The 24,165-nt window shown below is 44.5% G+C and overlaps 1 protein-coding gene across 3 annotated transcripts in view; it reads right to left on the reverse strand.

Moving 5' to 3' along the window:
* Positions 1 to 24,165, reverse strand: part of ULK4 (unc-51 like kinase 4) — a 320,737-nt gene that overhangs the window by 266,816 nt on the left and 29,756 nt on the right. For all 3 annotated transcript variants that reach the window (XR_004960164.1, XM_036267041.1, XM_036267042.1), the window contains exons 15-18: positions 22,699 to 22,880; positions 21,803 to 21,849; positions 17,501 to 17,579; positions 5,486 to 5,593 (exon numbers count right to left, since the gene is read on the reverse strand). Coding sequence is in view for 2 of the 3 variants with exons in the window: in XM_036267041.1 (XP_036122934.1) it covers positions 5,486 to 5,593; positions 17,501 to 17,579; positions 21,803 to 21,849; positions 22,699 to 22,880 (416 nt within the window). In the remaining variant the exon portion in view is untranslated. The remainder of the gene's footprint in view (positions 1 to 5,485; positions 5,594 to 17,500; positions 17,580 to 21,802; positions 21,850 to 22,698; positions 22,881 to 24,165) is intronic.

Below are 24,165 nucleotides of genomic sequence, written 5' to 3' on the forward strand. Positions count from 1 at the left end.
CCACTCTATTGATAATTGCAGATGATAATACAGATACTCCTACCTAAAAGGTATCACATGACCTGGAATGATTTGAAAGCACAGAATACACAGCTTTTAGTAATAGCTCAGGATAATTCATAAACACAAGTCAGAAGCAGAATGTTACCTAGTAAAACAATGTGCTAAATTTAAAAAGCCATTATGATTAGCAGGTAGACTTATTTTAATGACATGAGCAACACTTATCTCACAGAAAAACCAAATTAGGGTAATAACCACAAGAATATTCCTGCAGCACAGAGAACAAAATCACCAAATGAGCCCTAGCCAGTTTTGCTCAGTGGTTAGAGCATCGGCCCAGAGACTAGAGTGTCCTGGGTTCGGTTCCCCCTAGGAGTACCTACTTTGGTTGCGATTTGTCCCCAGCCCCAGTTGGGGTCGTGCGGGTAGCAACGAATCAATGTGTCTCTCACATCGATGTTTCTCTCTCCTCTTCCTCCCTCTCCCCCTCCTGCTCTATCTGAAGATAAATGCAAAAATGTCCTCGGGTGATGATAAAAAAAAAAAAAATCACCAAATGAATCGGGTGTCAGACAGAAAGAGGGAAAATTAATCTCTTTGAAGCCAAACAAATTTGGTTCTGCTCAGAGCTAGTATTTCTTTAAGGTTGTCCGAATGTTAGAATTGGTACCTTCCAGATCCAAATATATTTTATATCAATGATGAGGACTGTGATCCATTAAAACTGTACCTTAATCACAGAAGTCCGCAAATGTTCATAATCTAGACATTATGCCAATTTAGAGACGCACGAATTCAGCACACAGCTGGACTTCCCAATACAACTTTCTTCTCCTCCAGTTCGCTTACGCAAAGCCCCAACCTTTCTTTAACATCACTGGACTTTATCCCCCTCCCCCCACCCCAGCCTATCCCCTACTGGCCCTACCTGCTCTAGCATGTCCTCTCCTGCCAAAAGCCTGGTGACCTCTGCTCTGGCGTTCCCTTTCCCGCGGCTGGGCGAGCGCAGCCCTGGAGGAAGCCAGCAGCTGGACCCTCAGAGGGATGTCACGAGAACACAGAGTCTGTGAATGACTTGGGATCAGGGACCTTCAGCATCACTCCCCAGGACTGGTTCTCTGTCTCACCAGTTCCCTCGTTTCTCCTTCCTTCGGAGATCAAGGTCGTTGTGAGGAAGGAACTAACTGGCCTACACTGTAGCCATCTGCTACCGAGGGGCTGTAACAGAACAGGCTCCCCTTCCTTCCGCATGGGCCAGGAGCCCGTTCCCATCCCCCCTCCTTCAGGGTCATTAGTTTATGGACTGGCCCTTACTGTTCCTGAATTTCCAATGTCCTGTCCCCACTGCACCCTTGCCACTTCCTCTGCAACAGGATCACTATCTCCCACTTTCAGAGCAGGGCCTCTTCAGCCCCTGCACCTCCGCTCCTTTTCCCAACCCATTTCGTTTGCCACTGACTTCCTCAGTTTCCCCACTTCCCATTAAATCCTCCACACACTCCAATCTGCCTGTCTCCCTCGCTCGCTCCGGGTGAAACCCACAATACATAAATCAGCTCATCGCGTCACCAGGGACTTTCATGTCACTCAATCCAGTGTGCTTTTTCTTGGACTGTAAGCTGTATTTATTCAGCTCTACTGATTTTCTCTTTCTGAAACCCCCTTTTCACTCTCCTAACTTTGCTCCTACTTCACTTATTCTCACTCGGGTTCTCAGAATCCTCTCTACCACTCTCCAATCCATTCTCCACATTCAAACCAGAGGAATCTTCTTGGCATTTAAATCAGATGACTTCACCCTTCTTTAAAGCCCTCAAGGGCCCTTAGGAGCATGTCCCAGCCAGGTTCCCCAGCCCAGCTCCTTGCTCACTTCCCTCCTGTCCCACTGGCCTGGGTACAGTTCATGCATGGAAAGAGCACCTACTAGGTGCCAGGAACTCTTCTAAACAATGGCCACACACATGCGAACATGCTAGATACATTTCCTGCTACAATAGTGCTTAGTGGGGACAGAGATTTAAGTAGTAGTGGTAAAAAAAGCAAGTAAGTCAAGGTAGTGATGAGGGCCATACGAAAACACAGCAGGTAAGGGTGGAGGAAGACTGTACACAGGGTGGCTCCATCTCACATGGCTACAGCCAGGGAAGGTCTCTGACGGGGTCCAGTGAACACACAGAAAGCGCAAACGTCTGGGGAAACTGCGAGCAGGAGGAAGCGCAGGTGCAGAGGGAGTTGTGCAGGCAGGAGCAGGGCTCCCTGCGCTCAAGCAACTGTGGGGAGTCAGGGTGGCTGAAGGAGGGGGTGGGAAGGAGGGAGGGAGGACGGGCGGAGAGCACATAGGCGCTGGGGAGGCAGCCCACAGGGCCCAGAAGGCAACTGCAGGGGCTAAGGACAATGAGCAAGACAAGAGAGCTCTGCGGAGTGACCCCATACGTAGTCTCTCATGTGTTTTTAACAGGCTCAGTCTGGCTGATGTCTGGAAAACTGACTTTTACAGACACAAGAGTGAAGCAAGGAGACTGTGGACTGTGTGGGTGTTCTTACAACAAGGAGGAGAGAGATGGTTATGAGTTGGACACCAAAAAAAAAAAGACAAAATAGGAATACATGGACTCAGGTGGGAGTCATCTCTGACAAAAGAAAGAAAAAAATATATAAACTGAAACTCAATTGCCTTATAACATCCTCTACAGAATCACACTCTGGTTTTCTGTCCTCCAGCTTGTAACCTTGGGGTGTTCCCAGAGCATTCACAGGACAGGGTTTAGGTTGTATTACATCTAGTGTGTACGATCACTGCAGATCAGCCTCGCTAGGTCAGTGCTGACTTGCAACCTTGGGGTGTTCCAGAGCATCCACAGGACAGGGAGTAGGCTCTATTATATACAACAGTGTGTACGATCACTGCAGGTCAGCCTCGCCAGGTCAGCACTGAGTTGTAACCTTGGGGTGTTCCAGAGCATCCACAGGACAGGGCTTAGGCTGTATTACATCTAGTGTGTACGATCACTGCAGGTCAGCCTCGCTAGGTCAGCGCTGACTTGTAACCTTGGGGTGTTCCAGAGCATCCACAGGAACGGGCTTAGGCTGTATTACATCTAGTGTGTACGATCACTGCAGGTCAGCCTCGCCAGGTCAGCACTGACTTGTAACCTTGGGGTGTTCCAGAGCATCCACAGGACAGGGAGTAGGCTCTATTATATACAACAGTGTGTACGATTACTACAGGTCAGCCTCACCAGGTCAGCACTGACTTGCAATTTTGGGGTGTTCCAGAGCATCCAGAGGACAGGGCTTAGACTCTATTATATACAACAGTGTGTACGATCACTGCAGGTCAGCCTCGCCAGGTCAGCATTGACTTGCAACCTTGGGGTGTTCCAGAGCATCCACAGGACAGGGAGTAGGCTCTATTATATACAACAGTGTGTACGATCACTGCAGGTCAGCCTCGCCAGGTCAGCACTGACTTGCAATTTTGGGGTGTTCCAGAGCATTCACAGGACAGGGAGTAGGCTCCATTATATACAACAGTGTGTACTATCACTGTAAGTCAGCCTCGCTAGGTCAGCACTGACTTGAGATTTCAAGGTTGACATATATTCAAAATGACAATTCCACAAAAGCCCTGGGCTCATGAAACTTAGGATTTTCGTGGACCCAGGGACAGAATTTCCTTTTCTGCTTTGCTATCATAAGCTATGGTTGAATGTCATGGCCACAGACATGGGCTTTATTAGAATAGCCCAGCTTATATCCAATTAGAGCAAGTACCAAGGAAAAGGCTTCTCGAGATCTACTTTTAGAAGCAATCGGAATATGATGCTGTATGATCCCATTTATGTAAGATTCTAGAAAACGGAAACTTGTCTATAAGACAGAAAGCAAATCAATGGTTGCCCGGGGGCAAGAGGGGGCAGGGAAAAGGGAGTTTTGGAGGAGCTAGGTAAGGTCATTATCTTGATTGTGGCGATGGTTTCACAGGAATACACATCTATCAAAATTGATCAGATTGTCATCTTTAAACACGTGCAGTTTATTGCATTCCAACTATACCTCAATTAAGCTGGAGGGACATTTAAATAAAAAAAAGAAATTAGACCAGACTCATAACTTTTAAGGAAAATGTTTTAAAAATATAAATGTACAAACATGTCATTGTTTTGTGCACTGGAGCACCAAATACCATAAATACACCAATACTTTCCTAACTGACTGATACACAATCCTCAATACTTCCCAAGCTGATCTGCATATTCAATGCAGTTCTTTTTAATGGTCTGCAGAATTGGACAAGCTGATTTTAACATTTATTCTGACATGTAAAGGGCCAGGAATAGCCTAGCCATTTATGAAAAGAATAAGAAGGAGTGATTTGCTACACCAGCTATCAATACTAATTATGGAGCTAAATTATTTTAAATACTGACGTTTGATAACAATTGTGGTAGTTGCCTTAAAATGATTGTCCAAATAGTCAGTTTAATTTACATACTAAGGATACACAGACGATACAACAGTTAAGCAAGTTCTAGAACCAAAACAGCAGAAAGACAATGAGAATTGCCTGAATAACCTGTAATTTACTGGTACTTATTCAAGTTTCAAGAGTAGCAAATGAAATGAATAACTCATAATTTAGTGGTATCTCTTCAGTAATATTCTGTACACACATTAATGAAACACTTGTTTTCCCTTGTTGAGTTCAATAGCACTTCCGTACTGTAACCGAAGAAATAAGTCACGTTCTCAGAGCTGTGTTAAGAGCTATATTTACAAAAAAAAAAAAAAAAAAAAAGAGCTATACTTGCACAAAGTAGTGTTTTAACCTGAAATGGAGCTTTCGTACTGGGGGGAACAATGAACCCCGCCAGTCTGAAGGGGAACCCCTCTGGTCTGAAGGGTTCACAGGTGGCAGCCACCTGGGCAGTGCTTCTGGACTTTCTGTCCACTGGCTTCAAACTCTGACCTGAGGTCTTCTCCACTCTAAATAAAGCAGCGACTTTCAACCTTTCTCATCTCATGACACACACAAACTAATTACCAAAAATCTAAGGCACACCAAAAACTATTATTTTTTGCAGATCTAACAAAAAGAATAGGTATAATCTGATTCATTCGCACCGGACGGCTATTGCTGTGTTGGCTGTTGTCATTTTTTATTTGACACTCTAAGGGAAGAGAGGTCAGTGCCCTGACTAAACAGTCCGGCACTGCACGTTGCAAACATTCTTCAGCTCACGGTAGAAAATCGCTGCCCTCAGGTGGAAAAGGCACTGGGGGAGATGGCGACAGACAGATAGAGAGGGAGAGAGACAGGGAGACAGACAGACACCAGCAGCCTTTCTCCTCCGGAAGTCAAATGTGTCCTGAGTTCCTGAGCATGCTCTGAGGGCCCCGCCAGGAGGCTTCCAGAGGCCTGTGAGCCAGGACCTGCCGGAGCACGTCGGGCGGCAGCAGCGCTCAGCCCGGCCGGTCTCACCTGGGTGGCCACGAGATAGATGAGCTCCCCGAGGGTTGGTAAAAGGCACTGTTTTAATTTGCTGTTCCTGAAGTTTTCCCTAATTAATTCCGTTAAGAGAGTAATTGCCTGAAAAGAGAAAAAAAGGATATTATTTCTTATGTACCTCTCGGTTCTTTAACCTCTATGTAAAAGGCAAGGCACTCTACAGAATTCACCTTCCATTTGTAAGAATCAGTTTCCAAATTACTTTCAAAACATGGGTCTTATTCCTGAAAAAACAGTAACGCTCCCCAGTGAAGGTAACAATATATCCAGAAAAGGAAACTCACATCTGGATGGCACTTATCAGTTACCAAACACTCATGGGCTCGCTGATCCTGTGAGGCAGCTGTGGAGGCAGGACACTCGGATGAGAGGTCCAGCAATGCTCCATCCAGTTCACTTGAACGGTCAGGATCTGAACACAGATCTTACCATGCCAGATCTCCAGTACATTCCAGCTTGAAAAAGTCACCAGTGAAAAAGAAGAATTAAAAAAAAAAACTCCCAACAAACAAAAGTCCTGGACAGGAAAAGTGTTGACAAGAATGTCGAGAGAAGGGAACCCTCGTGCACTGTTGGTGGGAATGCAGACTGGTGTATCCACTGTGGAAAATAGTATGGAGGGTCCTCAAAAAATTAAAAATGGAACTGCCTTATGATCCAGTGATCCCACTTCTGGGTATATATCTGAAAAAACCCAAAACACTAATTTGAAAGAATATATGCACCCCTATATTCACTGCAGCATTTTTGACAATAGCAAAGATGTGGAAGCAACCCAAGGGCCCAACAATAGACAAGTGGATAAAGAAGATGTGGTACATACATGCAATGGAATATTACTCAGCCATAAAAAAGAATGAAATGGCACCATTTGTGCCAGTATGGATGGACCTAGAGAGTATCATGCTAATCCCAAGGATGTGTGAACAAGAAGTGAACCAGTCTACAAGAAAGGGTGGAAAGGAATCTTGAGACCTTAATACTAAATGAAGTAGTTGGGGGCGGGGGGATTCCCTGAGATTCAAACCAAGTCTCGAAAGCATGTCTGCAGTCCACATTCTCATTTCCTCTTACCTGGGAGATCAGACATTCAGGTACCTGGGAGTTTGCGAGGCTCTGACCAATAGAAATGTAGACTTAATAACAATCTATAATAAATGTGGTAAAATGCTAGGATTTCCCCAGCATACTAAGAGCAGTGGTTCTCAAATTTTAGTGTGCTTCATACTCACTGAAGAGTTTGTAAAAACACAGATTGCTGGGCTCCACCCTCAGAGTTTCTCATTCAGCATGTCTAGGCCAGAGCCTGAGAATGTGTATGTCCAACAAGTAGCCAAGTGACGCTGAAGGACAACACTCTGAAACCACTACTGTGGAACTCAGTGTTGTCTGCACAGTGGAATCACCTGCATGGCTTTAAGAACTACAGAAACCTGCCTCCACCCCAGAGGTTCTGGTTTATTGGTCTGGGGTGCAGCCTGCACACCAGATTTTTATAGCCCTCGGGGAATTCTAATGTGCCGCCAAGGTTGAAAACCACTTCTCCAGAGATTGTCTGAAAGCTCAGGGAATTGGAAACATTGAAACGGTTCTACAAAGTGCAACCTGTCCAACCCCCCTCCCAGGTGGGCCTGGAAAACGTGCCTGGGTGGGGTGGGGGAGCACCGGCACCTTGGAGAAGCTCTCCAGTGGCTGAGTCTCAAGACAGGCCAGAGTTGACAGTGGAAAACACAGACAACAGGACTGGGTTCTGCGATCACTGGGAGCAACGGGATTCGGGGAGAGGCCAATGGCAGTACCTCAGTGCGGGCACAGGCGGGCACAGTGAGTCACCGGGCAATGGAGTCCTGTGTTCTGACACACTGGAACATCACACAATAGTAAACTGACCATCACATCAGCCTACTGAATTGGTGCCTGGCATACAGTAGAAAATGTCTAGTTCCACTGGGCAGAAACCTAAAGGAGCTCCATATCAAGGATTTGCAGCCTCATATCCAGAACCAACCCCACGGCTGGTTCACAGACCCAGAGCTAGCTCCTTGACTAAGCTGCAGGGCCCTTCGAAAGAGGTCCCGACAAAGTGGCCACAGGTGAGTACTGTCAATCTTCCCCGACACTGTCCTTCCTCGGAGGTTCTTCTGCCACTTGCCATGCCATGTGACTGAGCACCGAGGAAAGGGAAAACCCAGACCCATCAAAGTTACTAGATACCGGCTCTGAACTTCAGCTGACCTCTGGAAACCTCAGGTGCCAGTGTACTCCAGTAGTCTGATTAGCTGCTTATCAAGGTCAGGTGCTACATGGAGTCTTAGCCAAATACATCTCCCATCTGTCCAGTGGGGCCACGGACCCCTCCTTGGTGACTTTCCTCATCCTAAACATGCAGTGAGAAAAGATACACTGAGTAACTGGCAGGATCCCCACAATGGACCCCTGTCCAGTGGACTGTGGACTATTCAGAGTAGGAACGGCCAAAGGGAAAGCCCCTGGCACTGGAACACCTACTCTGCCTGCACACCCACTGACAGTAAACCCAAAGCAGACTGTATCCAGGGGGCTCAATGACTGGGGATCAGCGCCACCAAGGACAAGAGGTGCGGGGACTGTGATTTCCAGCACAGCCCATTCAACGTGCCTGTTAGCTCAGTGCGGAGGCCACACGAGCTGTGGAGAACTGCTATGGGTTACTGCACATTTGCTCAGGCAATGATGCCGCTGCAGCTACAGCTGCAGACGGACACCTCTGCTAAAGCCCCTGGCATCTGGTATACTTTCCTTTCTATTCTAGTCAGTGAATAAAATCAGAAGCAGTTTCTACTTGCTGAATCATTCCTAAATCAAGTCTCCCACTCTGTCATAACATAGTCCAGAGGGATCAACTCGATAGTCTTCAGGACATCATACTGCCTCATTATACTGATGACAGTACGCTAACAGGACCTGGTGGGCAGCACCCGAATCGCATGCCAGAGGCTAGGAGGTGAATCCTGCAAAAGTTCCCGGTCCATCACATCGGTGAAGTTCCTAGGAGTCCGGCACTCTTGGGCATGTGATGACAGTCCTTCTAAAGTGAAAGAGACGCCACTGCACCTTGCATTACCCACCAGGGCATGGAAGCCCAGTGACTGGCAAGCCTGTTAGGATTTTAAAGGCTCTAACCCATTTACTGACCATTGATGAGGCCACCAGCTTTGAGAAGGGCCCAAGAAAGGGTTCTGCAGCAGGTCCACGCTGAGGTACCAGCTGCTCTTCCAGCTGGTCCTTGACCCAGCAGACCAGTGCTGGGACTGCCTGTGCAGACGGGAATGCTACCTACAGCCTGCGGAGACCCCAGTGCAGAACCAGCACAGACCCCCAGGGCTGTGGAACGAGGCCTCGTCCTGCCCTCTGCCAACAACTGTTCTCCATTTGAAAAGCAGCTCCTGGCTTGTTGCTGGGCCCGGAATGAGATGAATTCCTGACCCTGGAATACTATGGGACGTGACCTGCTCATCAGGAATTGGATGTTACCATAAAATTGGTTTCACATAGTAGCATTTTATTTTAAAACTGAAATGGCACGTACAAGCCTGTGCCAAGCAAATTCACTCGCTCACATGGCATCTGCTCCCACTGCTCGGCTGCCTCTCCCTCAACTCATACCCGTGACCGACTTGCTTGGGAGTTCGGGGCGCACACACCTGGTCCACACCTGGATCTGCATAGTAAGTCGGCACCCACTCCACTGCAGCCCACTCACAGGGGACCCACAAAGCCAATGGTGAAAGCACGTCCTCTGAGTGCACAGAGCTTTGGGCAATAAACAGACAGAATAAGGGATGAAACTAGACCAACTCAAAGGCAGTAGCTAATAGGCTAGCCAAGGGGTCAAACACTTGGAAAGAACAAAATTGTACTTAAAAAAAGAAAAGTGGGGAAGGTAGGTATAGACAGAGCTCTTGAATGGGAACAGAACGTAAAGACATTCCTATCCCACCCGCTGGAGGAACAGAACCACCCTTCAGATGCCAGTCAACATCCTTCACCGGCTGCGCCGGTGCCTGCCCGACGGGGCCCTGGACAGACAAAGCAGCATGAAGGTGAGGACAGGGGCTATGCATGGGTTCAACAAGATGGACTTCCACTCGCCAGCGTGGACGTGGCTGCTGCCACTGCTGAGTGTCCAACCTGCCACGGACAAAGGCCAGTACAGGCCTTGATGTCACTCCGTTTCCTGGGGGCCCAGCTGGCCATCCAGGGGCAGGCTGATTACACTTTAATCTCTGGTCTCAGGGGGGATGTTCTGTCCTCACAGGAACAGATGCCATCCCAGGTACGGATTAGCCACCCCTGCCCCCGCACTTGTGCCAACACCACCGTCCATGGCACTGCCCCTTTCAATCCACCTCCCAAATGCAGCTCCTCTGGGCCCAGGAACCACACCCACCCCACCGTCCTCTTTGCAGCAAGAGGTAGAAACAACCCCACCGCTCCTGCCCATGGATGACTGCTCTGTCCTTCGTGGCAGTCTCCCCTGTGCAATGACCATCACTGAATTACCCCACTTTGAGAATACCAGGTGTTAGCGACCGTGACTTAGCTAACCGCCCTCGAAAAGCTTCACTTTCCATTTTGTCCGTAAGGGCTTGTGAAAGCAAGTGATACTGGAAATGACAGCGTCCACCCCAGGAGCTGGGGCTGTCCTTTCTTTCTCAGAAAAGAAGGATATTGGATCACCAATATCATGTACTTTGACCAATGAATAAGTTATAAGGTTTCATTTTGAGTAGCAGCCTTTCAAGCCTTCACAAACTATTAGTTTTATAGTTTTAAGAAATTTTTTTTTTTTTTGCTCAAATTTACCACAAAAAAAAAAAGAGAGAGAGAGAGGAAAGAAACTGTTGAAATTGCTGGGAACAATGGATTCACACCATCTCAGTATCAGAGAATCAGCCTCTGAACGCTGCCCTTGACCCTCCATCCAGCAGTGATGTTCGCCAAGGCAACTGTGTGGCAGTGGCCAAGGAAGGGCAGTTCAGAGAGACCCTTGCAGTCTGCAGAGGCCTCGGTCTGGAATCTACCCGCAACGATGAGAACGGTGTAATGCTGTTCTAACAAGTGTCTTTTTGCCAGTATAGGGTAGTGTGGCCTGGACTCTGAGCAGCTAGACAGGAAAGAGCCGCGCCCCCTTTCCACCCTTCTCTACTTGCCTCTGGCAAATACAAACTAAATGTGACCGAGATGGGGGGAGTGGCTGTTTCAGGCAGGGGAAACCAAGCCAGACACATGCCGCACTTCCACACCCTTCTGGCAGGTCCTACCTGCTAGATCTAGCGTAAGCATCTACTGGCGTAGTGTATATGTTGAAGGTTAATGCATTTTTATTTGGGAACAGAACACGATTGTATCACCACATAAATGTTTTCTTAAGAAACCAAGTTACCACTGTCCTCTATTAAAGGCTGTTGGAATATGTGAAAGGTAGGGCACAACGAAAGTAACTCCAGCACTGCACTTCGAGCTTGCTGCATAACTACTAGTACTGACTTGCTACTATATTCTTAATAGTCGTCTCTTCAACACGCTTCAAATTACAGAAATGGAAAGGAAGCTCACTTTAAATTGCATTTTTCTGCTTCAGGGATCAGCTCTGATTAGTTGTGTTTTGTGCAATTCTTTCCATCACCAATTCTCTTTCCATGTTTCTTTCATCTAATAGAAAATTAAATGCGATGTTTTGCTAGGCTCCCAAGGATTACTAAATTACATCACATTCAAACATATAAACCTCACAACTGCCGCTCTAAAAATATTATAACAAAGGTACGCTCACAGTTTGGGTAAAATGTGCATAAAAATTAAGCAAAGCAAGAAACACAGAAGGTAAAAATTGTTCTACAAGATGTCAGGTAAGAAATTAAATGAATTCTATCATTATAAAAAATTAGGAAACATGCCTTTAAGAATTCTTTGATGTGAGATGTTTAATTTGTATGCAAAAGTAATTCAAATATGGCAATTCCCCAAATGATATCCACTTTGGCATTACGGCCTAATATAACGAAGCCAGCACGCTTCGCTTCATTCTGCACAAAGACCCGAATACCACTCAACTCCTGCTTCACCGTGCTCCACAAATTCGTCTCTCATGCTGTCCAAAAACTAACCGAAAAAGACGTTTGCTTAGCAGGGAGATACAAGGGCAAATTCACTGAAACTAACAATGTGCAGGATTATAAATGGCATCGGTCTCGGTTCAGGGCTACAAACAAGCCAGGAATGGTCAGGAATGGTCAGTGTCGGCCCTGGCCGGGTAGCATAGCTGAACTGATCCCCAGTCAGGGCACCGACGAGAAACAACCAATGAATGAATGAATAAGTGGAACAACAAATCACTGCTTCTCTCTCTCTCACATCAATAAATTTAAAACTTTTTAAACACATAAAAGAAATGGTCACGGTGCCTGAGGTGAAAGATGGCACCTTCTAGCCCCCCAACACAGAAATACCGAGGAGACTTCACTGAGGCAGCAGCGGGGTACAAAGCACTCGGGGTGGGGGCTGTGTCATAACCATGAAGGGGGGGAGCATGAACCCAACAAAGAGGTCTTTCTTCAGGACAGCATCTAGAACTGTTTACAAACTCCGTCCACAAGAAGACCCTGCTCAAATGCAGGTTTCACAAAGAAAAGGACGAGCAGCATGTGGCTGACCCATTTATTACAAGTCTTCACATTGGCACCATTCTGGCAAGTGCTCCGTCTTGACCGTAACGTGTGCCCTGGCACACACGACAGTGTTGCTAACCGAGTCCTTGTGATGGGCCAAAGTAAACAGCACTTGATCCAAAGACGAGAGATCGTGTTCTCTGAGATTCCGCTGGGAAATCTGTGTCCTCCCTCCTGCTGCCCTGCAGAGCAGCGCATGCTTCAAGTGCAAGGACGTGTCCTCCCCCCTGCTGTCACTCCCACCCCTGGGCTGGCCGAAGGACCTGATTTGGGGCGCACAGCTCGTACTGCACTCCCCTCTCCTCCGTGCCCTTGAGTCCGCACCCCTGCTCCCTCTTCCTGGCCACTGCGAACACGGCTCCTCGCTCCCCACCTTCCTCTCCACGAGCTCACTGTCCTCACCTGCGGCAAAGTGGACATCCCTGAGCACAGACCTGGCATCTGGCCTCACAGCTCCTTAATCTCATCACTCAGTTCCTTCCCCTGTTTCTCCCGCCAACTCAGCCATTCACCCGCAGACACAGGGACCCGGACAGGTCCCCAACACTGCTCAGAGTGGGAACACTCGCTAATCTCCATCACATCTTTCAAGATCATCATTCAAAGCCCTTCAGCAATAATTGTTTCAACTCAACAAGACCATTCAAGCCAACAGGCCTAGCACCTCCTTTCCCACATGGAGGCTGGGCCTGGGTGTAAACTCAGAAGCACGGGGCCGTGTGGGAGGGAAGGCGGTGAGGGCAGAGCCCTCCAACAGACTCGAGCTCTGCCTTCACCGAGCCCCACGCACCCTCTGGAGACCACCACGCAACTAAGCAACTGATTTCTTTTCCCTCAAGTTCCTGATCGCAAACTTGGTTTCTATGAAACCCTATCCTTTCTCCCCGGCGAGCCAGCTTTCCCAGCCTCTGTGACGACAGCCTCCTCCACCTCAAGTCCCATGGACACTCGCCTCCTCCTTTCTCAGGGTGACCTCGACGAACTCCGTTGTCGGAAGCCTTTAGGTACAAGATCCCTCACCCTCCCGCCACCAAATCTTACCCTACTCCATCTACTTTGATCCATCTGTTCTTCCTGTCACAGCAGATGAAGTGTCCCTTGTCCAACCTAAGGCCAGTTACTCTGGGTCATTCCCTTCTGCCCAGCATGTACCTTCACTTAGCCCCTGTCTGGCCTCTATCTTCCATGCCTCCCTCTGGAGTGAATCCTTCTCCATTAGTGGTTAAACGTGCCTCTCCCTCAGAGCCCGGCTCCCGCATCTAGACACACCTTCACCTGCTCACCTCTGGGCTCTGTACAACCACGCAATCTGTCTTCTCTGGTACATGGAGTCACTGAAAACACTCATCTTGCCAAATCCAATCAAAACATGTGTTACCAACCTAACCTAACTCTCAGAAACAGTAAAAAGTGACTATTTCCACCCTGGCCAGATTGGCTCAGCAAGTGGAGCTCAGCCTGCAGACCAAAGGGTCTCAGGTTCGATTCCCAGTCAAGGGCACATACCTGGGTTGCAGGTTCAATCCCTGGCACTGGTCAGGGTTGTGTGGGAGGCAACCAATCGATGTGTCTCTCACATCAATGTTTCTTTCTCTCTCTCTGTCTCTACTCTTCTTCCTCCCTCCCTTCCACTCTATCTAAAAATGAATGGAAAAATATCCCGGATGAGGATTAACAACAACAAAAAAAGAAGTGACCATTTCCTCCTTCATAGCACAGGATCCCATTCCTTCCACTAAAGCAACTCGCCTGAGTTCATTCTATTTCACCACTGTCCCTTCTCCCTCTCTGGTGTTACTTCCTCTTCCTGTTCAATTTCCTTTGTCCCTTATAAAGCTCCATGAGGACAGACAACACCTGCTTTGCTCATCATTGCCTATCCTACTACTTGGCTCAAAGAAACTGCTCACTCAATATTTGTTGGCTAGATGTAAAACAAAATAAATAAACCTCTATCCACACCTAATACCTTACCCAAAACTAACTCAAAATGAATCGTCAGCCTAATGATAAAATCTAAAACTATAAGAATTTTAGAAAAGTGTCCGGCCGGTGTGGCTCAGTGGTTGAGCATCGACCCATGCACCACAAGGCTGCTGGTTTGATTCCTGATCAGGGCACATGCCCAGGTTGTGGGCTCGGTCCCCAGTGGGGGCATGCAGGAAGCGGCCAGTTGATGTTCTCTCTCATTGACGTTTCTCTCTCTCTCTCTCTCTCCCCCTCACTTCCTCTCTCTCTAAAATCAATAAAGAAAAATTTTTTTAAAGAATTTTAGAAAGAAACATAAGAGGAACTTTTTGTGCCCTTCAGTTAGACACGGGTTTGTTTTAGAGACATCAAAAACATGACTCATAAAGGAAAAAAGTGATACATGGGACTTCATCAAAATTAAGAACTTTGCTTTTGGTGACACTATAAAGAAGAGACAACAAGCCACAGTCTGGGAGGAAATACTGTAAACCATGTATCTGATAAGACTCACATCCAGAATGTATAAATCACTCTCAGATACAGATAGGTACTTAGATAGACAGCTAAATATCACAGACAGCTAACTGGCTAGCTAGCTAGATAGATAGATAGATAGACAGACAGATAGACAGACAGACACACACAGGCAGGTAACACTCAAAGCTCAGTAATAAGAAAACAAACCCCTTTAAGAAAACTTAGAATTGCTCTGGCCAGTTTGGCTCAGCGGTTAGAGCGTCGGCCTGCGGTCTGGAGAGACCCGGGTTCGGTTCCCGCTAAGGGCATGTACTTCGGTTGCAGTTTGTCCCCGGCCCTGGTTGGTCGTGCGGGTGGCAGCCACTCGATGTGTCCCTTCACGTCGATGTTTCTCTCTCTCTTTCCCTTCCTCTCTCTCCCTCCCATTCTATCTGTACAAAAAATGGAAAAATATCCCCGGGTGAGGATTAAAAAAAAAAAAAAGAAAACTTAGAATTAATCATTTCCCCAAAATGAGTTGCTCTGGACCCTTCCAGTCTCATCTCTTCTGACCATGTCTCCCATTTGCAAAATGAGATGGATTTTCACTAGTTATACCTAGATCATGAGACCTCTACTATGGTGCGTTGCCTGTATTATACTTTCTCATAAACCTATAAACTTGATGTTGAGTGAATATAAATGTAAATAAATAAAACATACATTAATGTACATACTATTACATATGTATATACATATATATGGGGGTTGAATTTACCAGTAAAGACATCTAAGCCCAGAGCTGGAATTTTTTTGGGGGGAGGGCGAGTTAATAATGAAAGGGCCAAACTACAATGTCTGTTAATATTCTTCCAGTTCTAAATTTTAGGGTCTATATTCAATTTCCCAATATATCCACTGCATGTTTAAGACTACATATATGTACCAAAATGTCAGGAATATTTCTTAAAAAGTATTACACACATGCCTACTGGGTGATAAGTGTGTTATCAAGGGGGAAAAGCCTAAGGATCAGGCTATATTTTTCCATGGAAAGGATAAAAAAGAATCCAATTAATGCTTCTAAATACAAACAGGAGGTGATGCTCAGCTCTTTTCTTAGCCACTGACGACAAAATAAGATGAAAGAGACTTAAACTACACCCTGAAGATAGTAAAACAGAATTTTCCCCATCTCTCTGCCTCTTTGTAACAAATGACACCGACATACTTTGCTAGCATTCTTTTAATCGTTTATTAAACCTTTCAACGTTGACTGAGTGCCTGATGTTAGGCACTGCGGGAAACATGGATGAATAATAAAATGAGGTTCTATGCCTTTAAAATGTCTCTAGAATCTTCAACCACAATTTTTACTGTCCATTAATAGTAAACCTACTGGAGAAATCAACACATATCTCACACTTAAAATTTCATTAATAATCTACTGAAAAATGATCTACAAACACCAGCTTAGAGTTTCACAGAAACGTGGTCCACGGAGCACTGCACCACGGAGCACTGCATCTAAGGTTCACCAGCAGACTTCACTGGGCTCCCATCCATCTGCCTGAAATCACCGGCAAAGTGCTCACTATATTTTTCTGGAGAGGCTGTCTTGGCTTCCATGAATCTCCAATGGTACTAATCACCAATGGAATGCAACTGCATTTCACATAGCAGAAACTCGAATGAATGAATGAATGAATGAATGAATGAATGAATGAATGAATGAATAAGCAGGGAAAAGATGAAAACAGAAAAGATATATCGGCTAAGCCTACTTCTTCCTGAAGTTGCAAGATGAATTCTTGACCTTGAGAAACTTTGTTTCCAGTGTTTGAGTGACCTCTAGAGGCTGCTTCAATTGTTACAGCCAATTGAATAAAAGATGGAATCACAGAGGAAAATGGGGCTCAGTTTCAAGTGACTCTGTGATCCCCATTCTCCGACAGGACCTAGTTCACAATATACTGTGTTTAATTCAACACAGTTGCCCAGATAGCTAAATATACACTGTTGTGCTTTTCTTTAATGAAATAAGTATGATTTTTCCCAAGTTTCATTTCAAATTAATAAAACATCATCTGCAAATGTCGTAAAGGGAACGGTGCAGGAATGAACACCCATCCCTCCTCTCAACAGAGGCAGCATCAGGAATGCAATGTTTAATAAGGGATGGAAACAGGAGTTGGGGAGATAACTTGGAGAGGTACCCAGTCTGAGGAGCGGAAATACTAGCCTAAGAGCACAGGGACACAAGTGTGGTTTAAGAACCACCAGGCCAAATGCTCCTGGCGGCAGTAGCAACAGCAATTGCCAGAGGCATCAGGTCACAGGCATGGAGCCACCGTGAGTTGGGCACATCCCCGGTTACCACAAATGCCCCCTGCCCAGACCTGCAGGAATTCCTACGGCAGCAGTATACAGTCTCCAGTCATGGTCACAGGAGTCCCAAGCACAGGGACCACACAGCGGGGTGGGCAGCCTCTCAGCTCCAGCGTTGGGTGATGGCGTGTCTTCCCCAGACTCTGCCCTCATCTCCAGACCTTCCTTGACCTCTACCTATACATACCTTACCCTCATGAAATGGGCCTTCTCCAAACATAAGGGAAATAACGAGTAGAGCCCACAAACCCGTAACTCTGCCATACCACCTTTAATAACAGAATATGTTTTATGTGTCCAGCTGTTTTTAAGCCTAAAGGTCTACAGGTTGTCGTTTTATAACAACGGGCACAATTCCACAGAGAGAACTTCGTGAAGGTCAATGAATCTGCGTATTCTCAATTACAAAATGAAGAACAATCTTTTCTGTCATTCACAATATTTCAGTAATAAAGGAAATTACCTCAACAACAGGTATGTTTTCTTGCAGTTCAGCTGTGTGGGAGGCCAGTAAACCAATCACGCGAGCGACCTTGGCCCGTCTGTAAATGGAGAGAAAATAGTCTTTGAACAGGAGAGCCAGGGACTGAGGAATCGACCCTGGGAGAGTTCCAGTAAGTGATGATGAGCATTAACATGAGAGCAGAGCGGAACGAGACAGGGCGAGCATGCACGCCCCTGCCGTATACAGAGCCCAGAGAAGCACTCTGTACACAGGGAGACCTGAATAGCATGCCCTCCACAGTGCCACATGTATAAGTGACAGCAAGTGACCAAGTTGTACTTTTACAGCAAAATGGAAAACAACATTGTCAAAGGCCTGAACCAGAGAGGACGACACAGTAATTAGCTCTTTTATTTCTGAGTACAGAGGTATTTGGCTAAAGGTCTCTGTTCTACTTGTTAGTAGACCAGTAATTTCATATATAAGTAATAAATAATACCAGAAGTGCTACAAATGTACAAGGTGTGGCAAAAATAGGTTTATAGTTGTTTTTACAGAAAATAACACAATCATTAATAATAATACAAAAATAAAGTCTGTTTTGCATACTCACAACTGTTAACCTACTTTTGCCCCTCACTGTATGTATATATTCACTTTAACACAAAGTTTTACAATCATAAATCTTACAAATATTGTTCTATTTTGTTTATTTATTATTTGTTTTTTGTTAATTTTCACCAAAGATATTTTTCCATTGACTTTTTTCCCTTAGAGTGAAAGGAGGGAGGGAAGGAGGGAGGAAAAGAGAGAGAGAGAGAGAGAAACATGGATGTGAGAGAGACATATTAGTTGGTTGCCTCCCACACAACCCGACTGGGGTCAGGGATCAAAACTGCAACCCAGCCCTGGCCAGTTTGGCTCAGCGGTTAGAGATCGGCATGCGGACCAATGAGTCTTGGGTTTGATTCCAGTCAAGGGCACACACCTTGGTTGTGGTTTGTCCCTGGCCCTGGGCAGGTCATGCAGGAGGCAACAGGGTGATGTGTCTCTCACATGGATGTTTCTCTCTCTCTCCCCCATCCCCTCTGTCCTTCCCTCCCACTCTATCTGATGATAAACAGCAAAATGTCCTCAGGTGAGAATTAAAAAAATAAAATAAAATAAAATAAATAATAATAATAATTAAACCTGCAACCCAGGTACGTGCCCTTGACTGGAATTGAACCCACAATCCTGGGTCTGCAGGCCAACACTCTAACCGTTGAGCCAAACTGGCCAGCACAGTATTGTTCTTTTTTAATAAATACTAGTAAATGCTAGTTTTAGTGAGGTGTTTCTGTTTCATTATCTAGCAGAAAACAAAGTTGATAAATTATTAAATATCACTTAAGGTGATTCAAAAAAGGTTATTTCATGTAGAAAAGTATTTCTGATAAGAATCTTTTTTTTAATGTGAGCAAGAATGGTTGCGTGTGTGAGTTGATGAGAACTATACTCTTACTTGGTGATGCCTGCATATTCTCTGGGCTATTTAGCCAAAGAGCGTCTACTTTCAGGTTCTTAAAATAACTAAACAAAACCCCCGCCCCAGAGGGAAGCAAATCAGACTCAGAGAAGAATCAGAGGGAGGTGTTTGTGTTGTCAGAACTCTGACATACAAAAATAATTCTTATGGACTTCATTCCTTCTTGAATTAGCCATTCAAATCTCTTAACATGCAGATGAAAGAAGTCCAGGCATTATATGAAAATGATGTGGTAGGACAGTGGATAAAAAGCTACAAGTTACAAATGTAAAACTTTTATGCATCAAAGGACACTATCAACATAGTGAAAAGACACTCTACAGAATGAGAGAAAGTATTTGTAAATCATATATCTGATAAGGGATTAATATCCAGGGTATATAAAAATCAACAACATAGAACAAGCAATCCAATTAGAAAATGGGCAGAGGACTTGAACAGACAGTTCTTCAAAGATACACAATGGTCAATAAACACATGAAATCCAGATGATCAATATCACCAGTCACAGTGAAATGCAAAGCAAAACCAGGAGATACCACTTCACACTCAGGAGGATAGCTACTATCAAAGGAAAAAAACAAAGAGAAAATTGGGAGAATGCAGGAAAACAGAAGCCCTCATGCACTGCTGGTGAAGTGTAAACTGGTGCAGCTGCTACGGAAAACACGGTCCTCAAGAAGTTAACCTGGGACTGCCCTATATCCGGCCATTCCACTCCTAGGTCTACACCCAAAAGAACTGAAAGCAGGGACGTGAACAGACACTTGTAGACCAGTGTCCGCAGCAGCCTTTCACTCACAACAGCCAAAAGGTAGAAGTGACCCAAGTGTCCATCCACAGATAAAAACATAAGCAAAATGCTGCATTTACATACATGGAATATTATTCAGCCTTAAAAAGAAAGAAAATTCTGATACATGCAACAACATAAATTAACTTTGAAAATGTTAAGCTAAATGAAATAAGCCAGACACACAGGACAGATATTGTATGATCCCACTTACATTAGTACCCAGAAGAGGCAAATTTGAAGAGACAAAAGGAGCACAGAGGTTACTGGGACAGGGAGGAGGGAACCAGGGAGCTATTGTTTAACTGACAAGAGCTTTCTTTAGGATGATGAAAAAGTCTGGAAATCGACAGCGGTGAGAGCTGGACAACATTGTAAACATACTTAGTGACAATGAACTATACACTTAACATTTATACTATGTATATTTTACCACAATTAATAAAGTTAAAATTTATAATTATGAAAATTGTACCTCAGTAAAGTTGATTGATAAAGGTTACAAAATTTGATAAATATCCACTGCTTAAAGTTCTAACTAAGGGGCATTTTTATACACATTGACTGGGAATAATGTTGATACAATCTTTCTAAAGAGCATTTTAGCAATTTAACAAAAATATTTATTGCCTTCTAGCCATTCATTCGAATGGTATAAATCTGCCCTAAGAAGTCAAAGAAAACAGAGAGGCACAAAGATTTAAGCACAAAATGTTCATCACTGTACTGTTTACAGTTTTTACTATAGGGAAACAAAATAGGAAAGAATGTAAATAAACTGTCAGATATGTATAGTATATAAAAAAAGGCATATCTTAAACAAATAATTAATGATATTAAAACACATAACATGTTATAATGGGAGAGTAACTTATAAAATCATGTTATTCTATTTTGTTTTCCTGTATGTGAAGGAAGCCAAGAAATAAACATACCTATGTCAACAGTGATCCCCCAGCTAAATGAAAGACCTTTATCAGATGCTATCAGGGTGATAGGACCTGGGGCAGAGAGAGACAGAGAGACAGAGAGACAGAGAGAGACAGAGAGAGAGAGAGAGAGAGAGAGAGAGAGAGAGAGAGAGAGAGAGAATAAAAGGCTTTAAGCAGAGGACTCATCTATCTTTTCCTCAAATTAAATGTGTTTTACAAATAAACTTCAATTTAAAAACTAGGGGAAATAACAGTTTGAAAGCAGTACCTGGGAAGGATTAAGAGCGTCTCTTTTAAAGAGTCAGCAGGGGGCACCCCACTCAAGGATATAATTTAGTTTTAGCTGCAGTGTTAGATTTTGTTGCTTTCTTTTTAATAAGCATACCACAAATCTTCTCAATGTTTTACATGCACAGAAATTACCTAAAAATCCTATTTTGCAATGCCAGATTTTACCCTGGGAGAGTAACATTAGAGAAAGTATAAGAATAATTATCAAAAAAAAAAAAAAGCCCCTGGCCAGGTCTCATTGGCAGCCAGAGCCCAGAGCCTCCCAAGGCTTCGGCTAACACGCTTTCCCCGTGGCGTGCTGTCTCCACAAGCAAGCACACGTCCTCCCATCAGGAGCGTACAGTCACAATCCCATTAGACTGTGAATAGCACCATAAGGAAGCCAGGCACCCGTAAGAGAGAGACAGAGTGGCAAGGGAAAACTCCTTGGGACGTGTAACTAAATTACAGTACGACATCAAGGGAAACACTTGGTAAAGAACACTTGAAAGAGTAACCGTTAGTCCAGTTTCCAGACATGCTTTATATAATCTGAGAATTAATTCATAATATTAAGATCATATTTTTATCCTAATATCAGGTTATGGACTGTTTTGAAATGGAGGCTACATTCACTATTGGATGCCTAGACAAATTACCTACGATTCAGAGTCATCATTACTGGAGAGTATTTTATGACTAAGTATTTAGGGCTACGTGCTTTTGAAAAATGTAGATGCTGTCACTTCTCAATAAAATAATGAAGAATAAATTGTTAAAATGTAAATGTTACTTACATATCCCAGTTCGGAGCTACTCGCAAATTCTGGATTAGCAACTGGAACTAGGATGAAAACGAAAAGGTACGTTTCACTCACGGAGCCAGCCACACGGCAAGCGGCCACAGCGAGAACCAGACCCGTGTGACTGAAACGGGAACCCCGCCCGGGAAGATAATTACTTACAAAACTGCAAAAGCACGAGTATATGAATAAGATGAAAATAAAAACTAAACACTACTTTCCATTTCTCAAACCCGGTTATATTCCCTAACTGGGTCCTGCCCCCCACCCCATAAACACACACCAAGAACCAAAAAGTAACCTTAAAACTATTCTGAAAGCAAATGTCTTAAATTTTCAAGCCAGTTCCCAAGTGAGGCCCCGCTATGGAAAACACCCCCAACACTATAACCTCTTTCTAGGGATGACTTCAAAAGCTCTGCCAACTTCCCATGGCCCTGCTGAAGAACCAAGCCAGTCCGGGGAAGTCTTAGAGACTCAAGGTCGCCCTTCAGTGTCACATCGGAAACCTTGGAGTTTACCAGGGGGCTCAGTAAAGGAACCTCTGTTTCACATGGACAGCTCATTTCAGAAACTGATGAAAAGGCCTCTGTCTTATGCTTTCAGACGTGAAAAATATCATACAATTATTACAAGTTAAGATAAAATGCAAGCCAGAGTATTAGCAAAAGTAGTTCAAAACCACTGTCTACTCACTGCTTTTAGACCTAAAGGATTAAACAGAGGATAATTTGACAAACCTATAATCTTGGTAAGTCACTTTTCCATTGTATTGGAACAAATTAGTATTTCAGCACTTGTATTAATCTCTATAGATATACAAAGTTACACGCAGAAGGCATGCTGCAAGGACCCTAAAGGAGTCTTTGTGTCACAACTTAATTACTTACCAGGGGGGAATGGAGGAGCCTGGTGGCCACCTCCCTCTGACCGGCCACCGTGCACAAATAGCACAGGAGGTTCAGCTTGACTCGGGAGGCTCCCGTGGTCTTCTCCGTGGAGTCGATCTGTGAGCACACTTGTTGCAAAAAGTCATTCCAATCCTGGTCTTTCAGTAATACTAACTTATCCACTGAAGAGGAAAGAAAGTGTTAAAAGTGGGTTCATGGAAAAGGACTCCCGAAAATATTACACGAGAAATAAAATGGAACACAGAATTTCGACAGCTGAGGACAAGGAAGTCGTGACTTCACAATGTCCACACCAAAAATTCTCCAAAGCTGATACTATTTTATTTACTCTTCTATACTCATTTCTTTTCTTCCTATGGAGACTGTCTTTAACTATGTCGATGGAAAAACTATGCTTAAAAAAATGAGAGAGAGATGCCAAAAGGAGAACTATCCTACAACTGAGAATACAACTAAACGCAAAGTTAAATAAAACTGTACTGTGGAAGAAACAAAAAGTCCCTTTTGCGTAAATAAAGCAAGCCAACCTTTAAATAACAGAGAAGCCAACAATTCCACAGTTGTTAGAATGTTCCAATGAACTGACTATTAAGCACAACCAGGTTAACGTGATAGCTGGAGCCATGTGGCGAACAAACCAAAGGCCAAGGCGAGGAAAAGAGATGCATCCAAAGTTAACACGGTTGAGCTGATCTCCACCTTTAAACAAAATGAACTGCAATAATCACTTCCCAGAATAACTCAAGGTAAAGGCAAAAGGGAAGGAATATTATTTTGATAATAATCCTCTAGGTTTTCACAAATAGTGGTTCTACTTGGCATGATTTGTTTAAATTTTACTATATTTTATTTTTTATTAACTTTTATTTTATTTCAAATCAGAGATTCTACTCTAGCCATGATGCTAAAGTTTTTCCAAATCTAGTTCAACAGCATTATCAAACAAAATACATCAAAAATGTAAGGTATAAAAAAATGTCTGCCCTGGCTGGTGTGGCTCAGTTGGTTAGGCCCCACGTTCTGAAAGGCTGCTAGTTCAATTCTTAGTCCAGGCACATGCCCAGGTTTCAGTCTCAGTCCCTGGTAGGGGGAGTGCAGGAGGCAGCCAACTGATGTTTCACTCTCACATCAATGTTTCTCTCTTTCTCTCTCTCTCACTTTCCCTCTTCCTTCCTCTCTAAAAATCAATTAAAATATATTTTTTAAAATTTTCTGATGTTCACCCGAAATCAGACTTTCCATTAGGTGAAAGGAAATGTAACTATCTTCCTTTAGGTATCTCTATCCCCACAAAAGTGAACCTTCTGGCCATTTTCAACAGCCTGGGATTCCTTGAGTAAACTCTCAATTCTTCATTGTGGTCTCCAACCCAACACACCCACAACAGCACCGTAAATGGCAGTCAATGGGTTCTAAGAGGGAAAGGCAGGAGAAGGGCCCACCCAC

This window comes from Molossus molossus, unplaced genomic scaffold, assembly GCF_014108415.1.
Source record: "Molossus molossus isolate mMolMol1 unplaced genomic scaffold, mMolMol1.p scaffold_m16_p_18, whole genome shotgun sequence".
Taxonomy (NCBI): domain Eukaryota; kingdom Metazoa; phylum Chordata; class Mammalia; order Chiroptera; family Molossidae; genus Molossus; species Molossus molossus.